The sequence below is a fragment of the Gopherus flavomarginatus genome, chromosome 2 (genome assembly GCF_025201925.1).
Source record: "Gopherus flavomarginatus isolate rGopFla2 chromosome 2, rGopFla2.mat.asm, whole genome shotgun sequence".
NCBI classification, from domain to species: Eukaryota; Metazoa; Chordata; order Testudines; family Testudinidae; genus Gopherus; species Gopherus flavomarginatus.
Genome location: NC_066618.1, coordinates 175,671,620 through 175,689,100, shown reverse-complemented (window position 1 = coordinate 175,689,100; position 17,481 = coordinate 175,671,620). Strand labels below are relative to the sequence as shown.

At 45.2% G+C, this 17,481-nt stretch overlaps 2 protein-coding genes and 1 long non-coding RNA gene across 3 annotated transcripts in view; 2 read left to right on the top strand and 1 right to left on the bottom strand.

Moving 5' to 3' along the window:
- Nucleotides 1-14,725, bottom strand: part of MYLK4 (myosin light chain kinase family member 4) — a 137,899-nt gene extending 123,174 nt beyond the window's left edge. Inside the window, exon 1 of the mRNA XM_050939947.1 lies at nucleotides 14,638-14,725. Coding sequence (XP_050795904.1) covers nucleotides 14,638-14,693 — 56 coding nt within the window. The 5' untranslated portion in view covers nucleotides 14,694-14,725. The remainder of the gene's footprint in view (nucleotides 1-14,637) is intronic.
- The window catches only part of WRNIP1 (WRN helicase interacting protein 1), a 32,618-nt gene that overhangs the window by 1,267 nt on the left and 13,870 nt on the right, over nucleotides 1-17,481 (top strand). Inside the window, exons 2-3 of the mRNA XM_050940023.1 lie at nucleotides 13,283-13,474; nucleotides 14,700-14,938. Of these exons, the coding sequence (XP_050795980.1) occupies nucleotides 13,283-13,474; nucleotides 14,700-14,938 (431 nt within the window). The remainder of the gene's footprint in view (nucleotides 1-13,282; nucleotides 13,475-14,699; nucleotides 14,939-17,481) is intronic.
- Nucleotides 6,288-10,774, top strand: LOC127045028 (uncharacterized). Its single transcript, XR_007772596.1, has 3 exons — nucleotides 6,288-7,017; nucleotides 10,280-10,594; nucleotides 10,647-10,774. It is a non-coding gene; the product is annotated as an uncharacterized LOC127045028 (long non-coding RNA).

The window sequence follows — 17,481 nt, the reverse complement described above, 5'->3', positions numbered from 1 at the left end:
TGCATAGGCACTGACTCTGTGGTGGGTGCTCCAGGGCTGGAGCGACCACCAGGAAAAATTAGTGAGTGTTCTGTAGCCAAGCTCCCCTCACCTCCTCCTCCCCCATGAGCGCACCATATCCCTGCTCCTCCACCTACCTCCCAGCATTTTCTGCCTGGCTGCCACCAAACAGCTGTTTGGCAGCATTAGCACACTCTGGGAGGAGCAAGAATGTGGTGCGCTCAGGGGAGGAGGCAGGGAATTTGGGGAAGAAGTTGGAATATTGGCAGGGAGGGGGTGGAGTTGGGGTGGGGACTTTGGAGGAGAGGTTGGAAAGGGGCAGGGGTGGGGCCTCATGGAAGGGGTGGAGTGGGGGCAAGGGCTAATGGGGTGGTCAGTGCCTATGTTGCCATGGGGCATCGCCTACCAGGGAATTACATGGCCTTCCCTGGAACGACTGGTGGTAATAAGCAGGACACTGGACAGTCTCTCCGTATCAGGTCCTGGTAGAAGATGGCTCTGTTTAGCTTCTGTAAGGTGCTGAGCTCTATGCTGCTAGTACTCAACCAATAATAACCAACAATATAGTCCCTCACCTCAAAAAGTCTGCTAATAGATCAATTTATTTGCTTCTAATTCATAGATTCCACATCCAAAAAGGACCACTGTGATCATCTAATCTGACCTCCTGTATAACTGAGGCCGTACAACTTCCCCCAAAATAATTCCTAGAGCACATCTTTTAGAAAAAAAATCCAATTTTGATTTTAAAAAATGGCAGTTATGGAGAATCCACCATGACCTTTGGTAAATTGTTCCTATGGTTAGTTGCTCCTGTGGTTAAAAAATTATGCCGTATTAAATTTTGCATCTTATAAATGTATTTATTGCGAGAATAATAATGGTGTTTCTATTAGAAAGAGGATCTGAAATGTACTGTATGAATCTTGAGGGGAGAGGGTTTTTTGAGGGGGAAGGCAGGATTGTTTTCTTTTGATTTTGTTCAAGCCCTTCTCTGTAAGTAAATATGTATTTCTAAGTTAGTTAACTTTCAGCTTTTTCTGGTCTCACTGTTCTCTCTCTCTCTTTCTTCCTGCTTCCACACTTCTTCCATCCTTTTTATTCACTGACTGATTAATTTAAAAAAGCTACTTGAATTGTAAACATGAGTATATGTCTGCAGTCCTGCAACATTTTTCTGTGCTGACACAAAGTCCCATTACCCTCGAGTGATCCCTTTTCCTTTGTGTTCAGGTCTGCCTAACACCATTTCCAGAATATTGGTAGAATTCAGCTTTATCTTGATCCCTCCTCTACTAAAGTCTTAAAATATGGCTCAATCACTTCTCATTTAAACTGCTGGAAGTTTCTTTTCTTTTCTTTTTTTTAAGTATTCTTCCCTAAATTTCTGGTCTGCAAACTTCACGTCCACACAGCTAAACCAAGATGATTCTAATGATGAGAAACAGGACTACATTGTTGTCTGTCGTCTTCCTTGGCTTTTTGTCTTTGCTAGACCTAAGTATATCAAATAAGATTTTAGACTAAAGAAATAATGGGGGATCTTACTGTATGTGGATACAGTACTCTAAGAAACTAGTCTGATGGGGAAAAACTGCCTCTTCAGAGAAGGGAAGGGAGAACCTCAGTCAGCATTCAAAATCAAAAAGACCTTAGAAAGATGACTGCTCATACCACACAGTGACTGGGCAGATGGTGAAAGCTTTCTGTTGTTAAAAGTCTGTATCTACCAATAAGCACCTCTCCAGAATTTATTTATTTTCTGGCTTTTAAAAATAATTTAAATTAATAAATCATTCAGTATCAATTTTCTGAGACAGTATAGCAGATAAAGGTAAAATCATTTGACACATCATCAGAATCTTATCAAAGCTTAAAAGACCATAAAACGTCTCAGAAAAAAAAGACTGCTCATCTTTAAATATTTATTTGTAATCTAAGCAAATATAAATAAAAAACTATGTTTTGCAGCAAAGAACCAAATAATCTTGTATTTCCCATTTTTTAGAAGAACCCTTGCTCCCCCCCTTTTCGATCTTGTCTCCACTACAGACTTTCTTGTGTTTCCTTAAGACTTTGCTCCACCATCTTAGCCAGGCTTTTCAGTGGAGAAATGTTAACAGACACCATGTGTAATTTAGCTTCAAGTGTATCAAATCTTGATTCTAAGCCTTAGATACCAGAAAAATCATCTCAAGTGTTTATGTGTTGAAGTAGGATTAGCATCAGATACCTTAGGCTAAATTCAGAAGTGATACATAAGATGGTGTAAGTTAGACTCCCTTAGAGCTATTAACAACTTCTACCCATGTCTGCACTACAGCTGGGATCGACGTTCTGAGATCAATCCACCAGCAGTCAATTTAGCAGGTCTGGTAAAGATCCACCAAATCGACTGCAGATTGCTCTTCAGTCGACCCCTGTACTCTACCTCCAATGAGAAGAGTAAGGTAAGTCAATGGGAGATTTTCTCCCATCAGCCCCCCTGTGTAGACCCTGACCTAAGGTGTAACAACCTCAGGTACGTTGGCTACATTATTCACGGAGCTGGAGTTGTGTAGGTTGACTTACCGCAGTAGTGTAACATAGCAGGGAATCCAGTTGCAGGATTCTACAACATTTCTGTAGGTCCCTTAATTGTCATAAAAGTATCAGTTAAGAATTTTTCTGAAGCCCCATTGTTGTTTTTTCAGTCCTTTGAAATAGGGTAGCAGTCTTACATTGCCTCCTTAAAACCAAAACTAACAATATCAAGAATGCTTAACATAAATTGTAAATTTCAGAATCGGCTCTGCCATCTCCTATTCATAGAAAAGCCTGAATAGCCTTCTTGCTAAGAAAAATAAGTTTTCAAACTTACCAAACAGCTAAATAACAATCTTAAAATCCACATGAACCCCAATCATATCTTTCATCTAAAGTTGAATAATGTGAGCATACATACAGTTAAGGTGTATGAGAAACACTCCATAAAGAGTCTTATCCCATTATTTTTCTTATCTTCAAAAACAAGAAAAAGGGAGTACCCAGAGTCACAGTTAATATCCACCCACTCTCAGGTCTCAAACTTTCTGTAACATTGCTGAAGTTGTTTTTATCCCATCTACATTTGGTCCCAGTTCAGGGGGATCTGGTGCAGACAATGGTAGAGAAAGAGGTGTGTGTGTGTGTGTGTGTGTGTGTGTGTGTGCGCGCGCTAGAGAAGGAGAGACTAGACAAATTATGTTGAATTCAGCCCTGACTGAATGTATATGTTTGAGGGGGTGTGGTCAAAATAATGAGACCAAATGAATGTACCTTTAGATTGGATTGTTTTTAAGTTTTCCTGCTATTGAAAGGTTTGTCATGTTTTCCAAAAGGGGTACAGTCTTTAAAAGCCTGTTTTCTCAGTTGGGTTTGTTAAGGTCATGGATGTGTTTGCAACCTTGTCCCTCTGCTCTATTTTATGAACCCAAAACTCTCTTGCTAACCCACCTTCTTTTATTTTATTATCTATTATTTATATTTTACAGCACCCATAACCGTGCTAGTAACTTATGTTCTTTTATACATTTCAATAGCCTTGCTCATAAAAAAAAATGAGCAGATAGAGCATGTAAATAGCACGTTTCAAAGAAATGCCATGATTATCTACCAGTGGACCCTGACTGTTCAAATTTAAAAAAGAAAAAAACCTCTTATGAATGTCTATAATGGCCCAGCTGCTCAAATCCAAGTTTGCAATTTGAGTAAGCTGTGCTGTGATTTATGACACTTTAATATAGGGATTTAGATTTTTGCTTATCTGCCATGGGACAGCAGGGGGATGTCCACACCAGTAGCTCAAGCACAGAATAACTTTGCTGTTACAAATAAGCTTTGGGACTGCAAAATCTTAACAATTTTGTATTTCAATGTGATAACCTTCTTTTTTTTTTTTTAAGCATGCCGTTACCCAGTTACCAACATTTCCCCCGCGCCCTGCCATAGTTTAACTGGAACATTGTTGCCTAGAAAATTTAGGGCAGAGAGCATTTAGCCACTGTTGCTTGGGTTTGTGGGTGCAATCCTATACTAGGTTAGTGTAGGTAATGTTTATAGGAATGTGTAACACCATAACATAGCAAGCTGTCCTTGCAATTTGTATTACGTTTCATTGGGCTTATTTTTATCTATCTTTAACCAATTCCTTGTATGTGCTTTATTCAAAACTTCATCATGAGAAGACACAAAATATTTGCAGATTGGAATTCTGGTCTCTTGGGTGTAAAATGTGCTGTAACTGATCCTCCCCCCCTCCCTTCTAATTAGCAGTTGAGGCATCATCTGAACTATTTGAATATTTGGTTACGTTTTATGTCCCCTCCTAATCCTTTGGGACCTAAGCTAAAGCCCACTGAAGTCAATGAAAGTCTTTCCATTGACTTCAGCGAGCATTAGTTCAGATCTTAACTAAGAATCAAGATGACTTCTACAACAGCGCAGAGTTTAAAATTAAAAACAGATAAGGAAAAACGATTAGTTCTTAATGGGAGCAGAGAGAGTCTCCAAACATAATGGGCTTGATTCTGATCTTGCACTGGTGTAAAACAGGAGTAGAGTTGTGCAAATAAGGGCTTTTTGGTTTGCTGGCAATTCCAGGGGGGAAAAATCATTTAAAATCAGACCAAACTCAAACATTTTGGATAATTGAGAAGTTTGGTCAATCCAAAATGAAATGTGTCATTTAGATTTTGAGCAATTTGTACATTTTGAATTTTTTAAATAAAATTGAAGGAAATATTGAAACAGGTCATATGGAAACAAAAAATCAAAATGTTAAAGAAAATGTTTCATTTTTTTCATAACATTTTTGGGGGCTGTAGGGGCAGAAGCTGGACACAATTTGGTGAAAACAACATACATTCATAGACTGTTTTGGTATCACCAAATATGGTTTGTTGTTGTTTTTAGTTTTTGTTTAGGTTTTTGTTGTTTTTGTTAGTTTTTCAAAAAAAAAAAAAAAAAAAGGACAAAAATTTTTACCCAGCTCTCATTAGGCGTAACTTCATTGAGGTCAATGGAGTGATACTGGTGAAAGTGAGATCAGAATTGGCCCATTGTATTTGTAAAGTAGTCTGAATATAAAGGGACAAATTCAGACCTAGTGTAAGCAGGCACAGCTCTGCTTTCAGTAAGTATAATTCAGTGGTCTTGTGCCTGTTTACACCTGATCTGAATTGGGTTCTGTAGGTGCTATCAGCCAGATTCTGACGCTGTGATCAATACCTTACTCCTCAAGTAGTCTATAGTAGGCTATTTTTGGAGTCAGGTAGCACCCAAGGTGAGTAAGCATATTAAAGTCTTCCCATAGCTAAGTGTTATCAATTTTTAAATTTTTATTGTCTCCACAGCCATTGCCACAGTTGAACCATGCTCATCTGCTGCCCTGCCAGCTTCCTTCAGTCTGAAGCTGACTTGACCTTGTGTCTCCCAGGCAGAATGGGGTTCCACAAGACTAGTTCAATAATATATCTGCTGACACTCATAGTTTGCCTGGGGCAGATCACAGGTTTTGTAAACCCATCCCAGGGAACTGCTCTCCTGGCTGGTGTCCCGGGGCTGTTGGCAGGGTAGGTATCTGTAGCAGGGCTGTGAAATGAGCACATTTAGTTCCTTTCAGTGCTGCTCCATCCCAGCTGGCTGTCTCCCTCTATAATAGCAGTTGCTCCCAGTCCTGCTCCTTGCTTTGCATTGGTGCTAAAGTTGTAGGCTTCAAACTATTGGACAAGTCCTATTCTCACTTAAGTAAATGCCATTGAATTAAATAGGTGTGGGAGCAGTGCTCATATTGGCTATTAGCAAAGAAGACTATTTAAACAAGAAGTACTTGTACATTGTTCTAGTATGAGGAAGCAGACTATTAGCTTGCTTAAATGTCTCCTCCAATTTACTGTGTTGTGTTCCGATGGGAAATACTTTTAATTCATCTAAAAAACAAGCTTCAATGTAACACTAACAATAAAGTCCACTTATGTTGTAAAAATCTAGGAACTTAATTTCATTTCAGATGTCCATACAATATCTGGTGCTTTTTTCTCCTTATACCATACTGGATTTTAGTAGTAGTCAGATTTCATTTCATCCCCAGAATACACTATAACTAAATTTGTTGGAAAAGGCTATAGTAGTTTGGCACATTTCCTCAAGCTTGTCTGTGCAAGCAATAGCAGCAAAGAATCCTGTGGCACCTTATAAACTAACAGACGTTTTGGAGCATGAGCTTTCGTGGGTGAATACCCACTTCGTCAGATGCATTCACCCACAAAAGCTCATGCTCCAAAACGTCTGTTAGTCTATAAGGTGCCACAGGATTCTTTGCTGCTTTTACAGATCCAGACTAACATGGCTACCCCTCTGATACTTGTACAAGCAATTGCACTCTTGGGTGGAGTTGTACTTTGGGCTCCTATTATGTCTCCACTAGAGTATATATTTTCTGGCTTCATTGTAGTTTGATACAGTACAAAAATTGTATAGTATGCTGCAGGGCCAGCTCTAGCAATTTCGCTGCCCCAAGCACGGCTGCACCCTGTGGGGGGCGCTCTGCCGCTTGCTGGTCCCGCGACTCCGGTGGACCTCCCGCAGGCTTTTCTGCGGACGGTCAGCTGGTCCTGCAGCTGCGGTGGAGCTGCTGCAGGCGTGTCTGTGGGAGGCCCACCGGAGCCGCGGGACCAGCGGACCGTCCGCAGCCACGCCTGCGGCAGCTCCACCAGAGCCATCTGCCACCCTCCCAGCAACCGGCAGAGCGCCCCCTGCGGCATGCCGCCCCAAGCACGTGCTTGGCGCGCTGTGACCTGGAGCCGGCCCTAGTATGCTGTTAGCTCTGGCTACAGGCATTATATCAAAATGCATAAATGAAAAAGTGAACTCAGTGGAAACTGATGGGGAAATAAGGAAACAATCCACACCTATGTAATAGGCAGTTTAATTCTAAAGGACTGATAGCACAGAATAATAAGGAAGAGGCCAAGAATATGATGACTGCTTTCAGCATTAGTTTTGAAATGCAGTTTACCCTATCCCTAATGGCAGGACCTCTTACCTTTTGTGTGAAGGGAGTAGTATTGAGATTCATCAGCTTAAAAACTGTTACCAAGTCCTCAGTTGAAATCTGTGACTCTAATGTTACCGCAGGGCCGGCTGGGGTGGCAAGTTTGTAGAAATTTTGATGGTGCCCAGAACCTGCCCCCCCAACTCCGCCCCCACCTGCCTAAGGCTCTGGGAGGGATTTGTGGGGGGGAGGTCTGGGGTGCAGGTCCTGGGCTGGGGATTAGGGTGCAGGAGGGGTGCAGGGTGCAGGCTTTGGGTTGGAGTTTGGGTGCTGGGTGCAGGCTCCGGGCTGGGGCAGGAGGGGGTGCAGGCTCTGGGTGTGCAGGAGGGGGTGAGGTGTGCAGGCTTTGGGACGGAGTTTGGTTGCAGGCTCTGGGGTGGGGGTGTAGGTAGGGGTGCAGGCTCTGGGAGGGAGTTTGGGTGTGGGAAGGGGGAGGTAGTGCATGCTCTGGGAGGGAGTTTAGGGATAGGAAGGAGTGCAGGGGTGAGGGCTGTGGGGCTGAGGATAAGGGATTCATGATGCAAGACGGGGTTCAGGGCTAGGCCAGAGGGTTGGGTTGTGGGGAGAGGGCTGTGGGGCTGAGGATGAGAGGTTTATGATGCGGGGAGCTCAAGGCTGGGGAAAAGGATCAGGGTGCAGGGGGATGACGGGTTCATGATGCGGGGGGCCTCAGGGCTGGAGCAGAAGATTAGGGTGCAGGGGGATGAGGGCTCTGGCTGGGGATCTGGGGTTCATGGTGCAGAGGGGGCTCAGGGCTGGGGCAGAGGATCAGGGTATGGAGGGATGAGGGTTGGGGCTGAGGATGAGGGGTTTATGCTGCGGGGGTCTCGGCTGGGGCAGAGAATCAGGGTGCAGGGGGATGAGTGCTCTGGCTGAGGACGAGGGGTTCATGATGCGGGGGGCTCAGGGCTGGGGCAAAGGATCAGGGTGCGGGGGGATGACATGTTCATGATGCAGGGGGGCTCGTCTGGAGCAGAAGATTAGGGCGCAGGGGGATGAGGGCTCTAGCTGGGGATGAGGAGTTCATGATGCTGGGGGGGCTCGGTTGGGGCAGAGGATCAGGGTGTGGAGGGATGAGGGTTGAGGCTGAGAATGAGGGGTTCATGCTGTGGGGGGCTCAAGGCTGGGGCAGAGGATCAGGGTGCGGGGGGATGAGAGTTGGGGCTGAGGATTCGGGGTTCATGCTGCAGGGGGGCTCAGAGCTGGGGCTGAGGATTCGGGTGCAGGGGGATGAGGGCTCTGGCTGGGGATCTGGGGTTCATGGTGCAGAGGGGGCTCAGGGCTGGGGCAGAGGATCAGGGTATGGAGGGATGAGGGTTGGGGCTGAGGATGAGGGGTTTATGCTGCGGGGGTCTCGGCTGGGGCAGAGAATCAGGGTGCAGGGGGATGAGTGCTCTGGCTGAGGACGAGGGGTTCATGATGCGGGGGGCTCAGGGCTGGGGCAAAGGATCAGGGTGCGGGGGGATGACATGTTCATGATGCAGGGGGGCTCGTCTGGAGCAGAAGATTAGGGCGCAGGGGGATGAGGGCTCTAGCTGGGGATGAGGAGTTCATGATGCTGGGGGGGCTCGGTTGGGGCAGAGGATCAGGGTGTGGAGGGATGAGGGTTGAGGCTGAGAATGAGGGGTTCATGCTGTGGGGGGGCTCAAGGCTGGGGCAGAGGATCAGGGTGCGGGGGGATGAGAGTTGGGGCTGAGGATTCGGGGTTCATGCTGCAGGGGGGCTCAGAGCTGGGGCTGAGGATTCGGGTGCAGGGGGATGAGGGCTCTGGCTGGGGATCTGGGGTTCATGGTGCAGAGGGGGCTCAGGGCTGGGGCAGAGGATCAGGGTATGGAGGGATGAGGGTTGGGGCTGAGGATGAGGGGTTTATGCTGCGGGGGTCTCGGCTGGGGCAGAGAATCAGGGTGCAGGGGGATGAGTGCTCTGGCTGAGGACGAGGGGTTCATGATGCGGGGGGCTCAGGGCTGGGGCAAAGGATCAGGGTGCGGGGGGATGACATGTTCATGATGCAGGGGGGCTCGTCTGGAGCAGAAGATTAGGGCGCAGGGGGATGAGGGCTCTAGCTGGGGATGAGGAGTTCATGATGCTGGGGGGGCTCGGTTGGGGCAGAGGATCAGGGTGTGGAGGGATGAGGGTTGAGGCTGAGAATGAGGGGTTCATGCTGTGGGGGGGCTCAAGGCTGGGGCAGAGGATCAGGGTGCGGGGGGATGAGAGTTGGGGCTGAGGATTCGGGGTTCATGCTGCAGGGGGGCTCAGAGCTGGGGCTGAGGATTCGGGTGCAGGGGGATGAGGGCTCTGGCTGGGGATCTGGGGTTCATGGTGCAGAGGGGGCTCAGGGCTGGGGCAGAGGATCAGGGTGTGGAGGGATGAGGGTTGGGGCTGAGGATGAGGGGTTTATGCTGCGGGGGTCTCAGGGCTGGGGCAAAGGATCAGGGTGCGGGGGGATGACCTGTTCATGATGCAGGGGGGCTCGTCTGGAGCAGAAGATTAGGGCGCAAGGGGATGAGGGCTCTAGCTGGGGATGAGGAGTTCGTGATGCGGGGGGGGGGCTCGGTTGGGGCAGAGGATCAGGGTGTGGAGAGATGAGGGTTGAGGCTGAGAATGAGGGGTTCATGCTGTGGGTGGGGCTCAAGGCTGGGGCAGAGGATCAGGGTGCAGGGGGATGAGGGCTCTGGCTGGGGGATGAGGGCTGGGGCAGAGGATCAGGGTGCGGGGGGATGAGAGTTGGGGCTGAGGATGAGGGGTTCATGCTGCAGGGGGGCTCAGAGCTGGGGCTGAGGATTCGGGTGCAGGGGGATGAGGGCTCTGGCTGGGGATGAGAGGTTTGGGGCGTTGGGGAGGCTCAGGGTGAGGGCGGAAGCTCAGGGTAATGGCAGCCTGCACTGCCAGTAGGGGATGGCAGGTGCTAGGACCCTGGGCAGCAGACGGTGGTTCTGCCAGGAGCCCAAGCAGGCAGGGACATGGAGGTGGGGATATGCTGGGGTGGCAGGCGGGGGCTGGGACCTGCTCCAGGCAGGGATGCGGCGGGCGGGGGGAGGCCCCCTGATCCAGGCAGGGCCAGGGGAGAGACCCAGCTCCAAATATTGCTGGAGCAGGGCCCCAAGCTCTGAATATTCCTGGGGCCTGGGCACCGCAAACATATATAACCTGCCGCATATGAGCACAGAATAATAAGGAAGAGGCCAAGACTATGATGATTGCTTTCAGCATTTGAAATGCAGTTTACCCTATCCTAATGGCAGGACCTCTTACCTTTTGTGTGAAGGGAGTAGTATTGAGATTCATCAGCTTAAAAACTGTTACCAAGTTCTCAGTTGAAATCTGAGACTCTGATGTTACCCCAGGGCCGACTCCAGGCCACAGTGCGCCAAGCGCGTGCTTGGGGCAGCACGCCGCTGGGGGCGCTCTGCCGGTTGCCAGGAGGGCGGCAGCCGGCACTGGTTGACCTCCCGCAGGCGTCCCTGCGGAGGGTCCGCTGGTCCCGCGGCTCCGATGGAGCATCCGCAGGCACACCTGCGGGAGGTCCACTGGAGCTGCGGGACCAACGGACCCCCCGCAGGGACACCTGCGGGAGGTCCACCAAAGCCATGGGACAGGCGAGCGGCAGAGCGCACCCTGTGGCGTTCCACCATACTTGGGGCGGCGAAATTGCTAGAGCCGGCCCTGTGTTACCCTCAAGTTTATTCCCCCAAATGTTTTTCTTTATCTAAATAATTTTTCAAAACATCCAAAAATATTTATATCTTTGGGGGAGAGGAGCCTGGCAGGAGAGAAGGTTGTTTTATTTTAAAAATAGCATGTTCAAGGACCCTAGCTCAGATTTGCTTCACAGGAAAATACAGTAATTGCAAACTTTTTTAATACCAAATATGAATGTTTTTTTTTTAAGTTGTTTGCAAGAGAGGGACATAGATACAAGTGGCAGATCTGACCTGCGTTTTTGAATCCTGGATGCATTGACTTACAATTGTAGAAGGTAGAAATGAAAATTGGCTTCTCCTGCATTCTTCTGCAAGGCCTTTATTTAGCACGGTACTTAAGCATATGTCAATCTTACACGGTACTTAAGCATATGTCAATCTTAAGTGTGTGAGTGGTCCCATTAACATGTGGAATCACTGCCTAAGTTCACTGTGGGGCATACCTTGCTGAGTGGAGCTAAAGGACAAATTCAGGAAAGTGAACAGCCAGCTGGTCGAGTCATCTATTTCTTCTGCCGCCTTCAAAGGAAATGGGAGATCAGTTTTTGTTTTCAGCCTTTAGACTGGGTGAGCCAATGAGTCAGTGCACCCAGTATTTTAAAGTGTGGGCATGCTCCCCTGCCTCTGTTTCTGAATCTTATCATCCCACTTTGTAGAGACACACCAACTTTGGTTTTACCTTGGCAACTTAATTTATAAAGCGATAATGTTTTGGTTTTGTTTTGTTTTGTTTAGATGTCTTTGCTTCCTGACTGAAGAAAGGTTTGAGGGGCAGCTTTGGTGGTGATCTCCTGAGCAGAGCAGGACAGGCAATTTAAAGTGTTCCAGCGTAGTCTTCTTGAGCACTCAAACAGGGAAATTAATACTTCTCCCCTCGTCTTCCTCCTCATTTAGTGAACAACTCAATGAGATTGAGGGGGAGAAGTGTGGACTCTGTATGTGAGATAACTGGTTTGGTTTCAGAAGATTAGGCACACTGAAATTAAACCTCATCTAAAGAAAATGGGGAAGGCACCTTCCATCAACACACAATGAGTAGAGCAAGCAGGAGATACCTTGTTGCTCCAATAAGGATGTATTCTCCCCTTTAGTCACTCCTCTCCTATTTGGGGACAGTCAGACTTAGAGCCACCTTGGGGTCCAGAAGAGGAGCCATTTAAAGGAGGAGAGTGCTGTTACTGAAGGAACCCCAAACAGGTTCCTGTTAGCATCATGGGTCGCTCTTAGACTAGTAGATGACTCTGTTTCCAAATCTTTTCCTGCAAGAGGATCAGGTTCAGTGCACCTGCTGCACCAATTTTGATCCTTGGAATATATCTTCAAGACAATCTTTGGCTTGCTAGCACTTGTCCCCCATATCATTAGTTCCAGAACACAGAGCTGCCTGCGCTGCTTGGGACACACCAATATACCTGCCTTTACTTAGGAAGCTAAGGTGGTTCTGGAAGAAAAAAAAAAATTCTGAAACGTGCACATTCAGTTTAGTGTGTCTGCCTATCAAGTGGAATTAAAAAGACAAGGTGAAGTGAGATAATACCTTTTATTGGACCAACTTCTTTTGGTGAAAGAGAGACGTTTTTGAGCTTCACAGAGTTTTTCTTCAGGTCCTGAAGTTGGTCCAATAAAAGATATTACTGCACCCATCTTGTCTATTTAGTGTCCTGGGACCAACACGGCTGCAACAACACTGCAGACTATAAAGTAGCATTGCAGGCTGCTCCCATACTAAAATGAATGCAATTTAAATCCCTATAAATAAATACAGCTATGAAGGAGTGGTTGTTATAAAGAAGGTCATGGAGAGGAAAACAAGAAAACCATCCTTTAAAACAAGTTAAAAGTTTGTTTGCATTGTAGTTTATCCAGGCCAGGCTTGGTTGCCTAGGAAATCCTATTTAGAGTGTAAAGAGTCAGTATTTTTTTTTTTTAGTATGATTATAATTTCTCTTTATTAAAATGCTGAGGCTATATGGAGAACTACTTTTTGCTGAATATTTATTCATTGTTTCATTTTCTTTGCAACAAGAGCAGCAAATGCTGTGATTCGATTTTTAAAAATACTGTCTAATTTCATGTAGCTTTTTTAAGCATCTCAGTATCCTCAGCTGTTGTGCTGTATGGTAACTTACAGCAATATCCCCCAATGAAGAGCAGCATATCTCCTGTCCTCTGTAGCAACAGCACATTTGGAGGAAGGGGCTTCCTTTTTCTTCAGTGGGCGAAAAAAACAGCTGTCACAAAAGCTGTGCTAAATTAGGGCACTGGCCCTTTCTATATTGATACCAAGTAGATACTTAACATGCAACTCTGGAAAATGGAGCTGGCAGACATCTCTAGCAGAATGTTTTCACATCTTCCTGATGCTAGAACAACATGAACTTCCTGTTCTTTAGGGTGTCAACACTCTGCCTAGGTTAACATGCTGCTCTATTCTTGGCTTCTTTCCTTTAGGCAAATACTTTCTGTGTCCAAAATGATTTAAAAAAGCTAGTTCTTTTCTCTGTTTCAGACTACCCTAGCACATATCATAGCCAGCAACAGCAGGAAGAATGGTACAAGATTTGTGACTTTATCAGCAACAAGTGCCAAGACAAATGATGTCCGAGATATTATCAAGCAAGCAGAGAATGAAAAAAGACTCCTCAAGAGGAAGACCATCCTCTTTATTGATGAGATTCATCGTTTCAATAAATCTCAGCAGGTACTGCTCCACCTGAATGTCAGGAACAAAGTTTCTGTCAACTTATTACTTGCTTAAAATGTGTGTACCTTGGTGCTGAACAATAAATGTTTTTTCTACCTTTATATTTTAAGTCACTGCTTCATATATTCAGCAACTTTAGTGTAGAAGTTAAAAATTAAATTAGGTTTCTAATTTAAGAATCTCAGTTTTGTATTGTGTGCCTTTCAGGAACTTCAGTTCAAAATCAAATCAACTTTTGTAGAAGTTTTACATGCATTGTCACATCTGACTTTTTTGTGTTTGCCTGAAATTTTACTACTTTGTAGCCGTATTACAACTTCACTTCTTCTGTGTATCTGCCTATTAAGAAGAGCCTTCATTTCAGTGATAACATTATTCAGTTTTTAATTAAAAGCACGTCACTAGGAAGCCTGCAGACATTCCTTGTTTGTTTTTTGTTTGTACGTACCCACTCTTCTCTATTGAGAAAATAAAGTGAACCAAGACATAAAATGTGTTTATGAATAGTACCTCACCACAGCCAGTATGAATTTGTCCTCCTTAAGCATCATTTCCTTTATTCATATTCTTTAAAACTTTAATACCACAGCTTCAAAACTTCAGATGCCCTTAGGAAAAAGTTCTGCAAAAATTGGTAGGCATCAAACCAATAGGATTTGACAGAAAAGGAATATGGCTATATAGAAATTTCTTAAAACTGATAGGTTAGCTGTTTCTAGTAAACTTTTTCTGTAGTTTTTTGAACTATTCTATAGAATTTAATAGAGAATTATTATCCCTTCCATAGAATTCTAAACTTGGTTCAAAAAACTGTAGAAAGTATCCTGGTTGGCTGTTAAATTCTATAAGACTTTTCCATAAGGGCAGCTTTTCATCGTATCTGCTGTCTGCCTAACGATAAAACAGAATCACAGTACTAAACGGTAATGACTTGCATTTTTCTAATGCCGTTCTTTTCAGTATCTCAGTTCATTCTTGGAGAAAGGACAAGTTATTAAGGTGAAATAACCATCATGCACGTGGGTTTGAATGGAATGAATTCATTTAGGCAACTAGCTGATGAGCTCTCTTGTCAGTGAGCTCATAAGGCATATCAGCTGGAAGCCTGGAGAATAGCAAGCCATGAAAAATGTACTTTAAAATGCCTAATAACTACTCACTTGGGATGGTTCAGGTTGTCGTTGATTAAGATCAATTTTTTCTGTTTCCCTCCCATGTTCAGGACACTTTCCTTCCTCACGTTGAGTGTGGGACTGTGACGCTGATCGGGGCAACCACTGAAAACCCTTCCTTCCAGGTCAATTCTGCTCTTCTGAGTCGATGTCGAGTTATTGTTCTCAAGAAGCTCTCTGTTGAGGCGATGGAAACGATTCTGATGCGGGCTATCAAGTCCTTGGGGGTCCGGGTTTTAGGCCAAGATGAGCAACACACTAGTTCTGCGAATGGCAGCAAGAGCTCTGAGTAAGTACTCTACGAACTGCCATGTGTTAACACACACAACCTGAGGAATCTATTGACAGGCTGCCAGAGAGCTAGGGGTGGGAAAGGAAATCTTAACCACTCCTAATAGTAAAGAAAAGAAAGTAGCAACACATGTTGGATGCTAGCGGGGGAAAAAGAATACAAAGCATTAGTTACCGGTGGATCAAAAAAAAATCCTACTGTCTGAGTTAATACAGAGTTTTATACTTGGATTTGTCGCCTCTGACTCACCCACAGGATATGTAAATCTGTTCTGCAGCTGAGGATTTGCTTTGGAAGCCTGTAACTGGGTCCTGTCATACCCTCATGCAGTACTTTTCGTTGTTGGTTGTAAAAGCATCATATTACTGTGAAGTGGTAGATAGGGCATCACATGTTACTTATTTTGAGCCCACCAGCCAAAGAGCTCCTATATTTTGCATAACTTGTTTGAATGAGTTGGAGAGGGAACCTTTGTGAACCTGTACAGCAAATGAAATTGCTATATGCCACACACGACTTTATCTCTTCACTGTGTGAAGTGAATAAAATATTAATAACTAGTTCCTGTTTCCTTCCTCTAATTGTCCAAATCAATCATGTTAAATTAAAGCCGTGCTAAAAGTTTGGTATCGTACCTGAGAAACTAAAATCACAATTTCTTCTGAAGTTACAATGGGGATTACAAGTATTTCTGAGTGAGCTTGAGGATAGAGAGGAGTGCAATGTCAAACATCCGCTTTAATAAAATTTTCTTGGAAAATAAACTCTCTGTTGTGCTCCCTCTTCCCCACACTGATTTGCAGTCATCATTTTAAAATGGGCAACTAATGAATTCAAAATAGTGTATAGCTCTGTTTAAATTTCATGTTTGTTTCATTTGTTTCCATACTAGTGCTTAACTGTGTTCTAAATAAGAACTTTGTGTGTGCTGTTGTATTACATGAGCAATGTGGATTCCTATATTTTACAGTTTAGGGCAACGAATGAGGGAATTCTGTTACATTATTTAGGGCACCATTCCTGACGTTGCTTTTATATATTACACAGGGATGTGAATTGTAGCCTGGAGGAGGGAGGGCTGCATGTCAACTTTAATGTAACAGCACAGCTGTGTTTGCGACTACACCCTGACTGGGTTTTGGAGGCTTTGTATATGGGATTAAAGTACAGGGCATAGTTTCAGTTGCATTTGGTGAGGGTTTAGGTTTCATTTGACTCCATATCTGTAACTGTCCACTAGCTCTGGATGAATTAAGCAGCACAAAGAGACAGATTTCTTTTGACTAGCATAGTTTCAGGAATTTGTCCATGAGGGACAGTGTCCCCAACCAGTGACAAAAATGGGGGGCCAGCTTTTTAAAAATAAGGATAGAACTCCAGTTTTAAAAATTTCTTTTCTTTAGTTCTTTCCTGGCGCTTCCTGCTTGTCTGTCTGACAAATGGTGCTCTTATTGGTCAAAAAAATATCCTTTTATATACATCTTGTCTCTTACCTTTGGTTTGTCTTTTCTTTTGTTTGCTTTTCTGCTGTCATCCTAATTCTCTTCTCACTGCATGTTCCCTCTTTCCCCCCACCCTAGCCACTTTCATCTCATCCCTGCTTGCCATTCTTCTCCATCATCAATCCCATCATCCCAAAATACAGCTAGCTGTAAGTTCATCATGCTGCACTAGGAGATAAGCGCACAAGTTTGGATACAGACCCAAGGCCTAAAAAGTTTTCTGTGGTGTTTTATTTTCATATAAAATGAAGTTTTTCCCTGAAACTGAGGGATGAAGGGGATATATAGATTGGGAAATTCTGCCTTAAAGTGGTACATGCCCCCTGTTCAGTGATGTGACAGAGTAGTTAGGGTGCGCAAAAGATGTATAAATTAAAGGGTCATCTTCTTAGTGTATACGCAATGTGCCTCAGGTGGCACATGACCAGGCTTCATTACCGAATTTGGTCCACTGGTTGGATCATTAGCTTTCCCAGCAGGTACTGATGGGGAGTGCGAGATGAATGCGTAACATCATATGCTGGATTTCCTCTTGCCCTTTAGCTCCGGGGTTCTCAATCTTTTTCTTCCTGAGGCCCCTCCCAACATGCTATCAAAACTCCACAGCCCAGCTGTGCCACAACTGTTTTTCTGCATGTAAAAGCCAGGACCGGCATTAAGGGGTAGCAAGCAGGGCAATTGCCCAGGGCCCCATACCACAGAGGAGACCACAAAGCTAAGTTGCTCAGGATTTGGCTTCAGCCCAGATGGTGGGGTTTGGGGCCCCTGGTTGCAGTCCTGCACCGGAGGGCTTTCTGCCCTGGGCCCTAGGGAGTCTAACACTGGCTATGCTTGGCGGACCCCCTGAAACCTGTCTGCAGCCCCCCAGGAGGTCCCGGACCCTTGGTTGAGAACCACTGCTCTAGCTGAAGGTCCTCTGTCTTCAGGAGATGGGCTGCCTCCTGCTGCGGCAATGGAAGTGCCCTCTGAAGCTCCTTGAAGGATGTCCCAGTAAGATTCCCTTCAAATCCCACCACCACAGAACTGTATCTCTTTAAT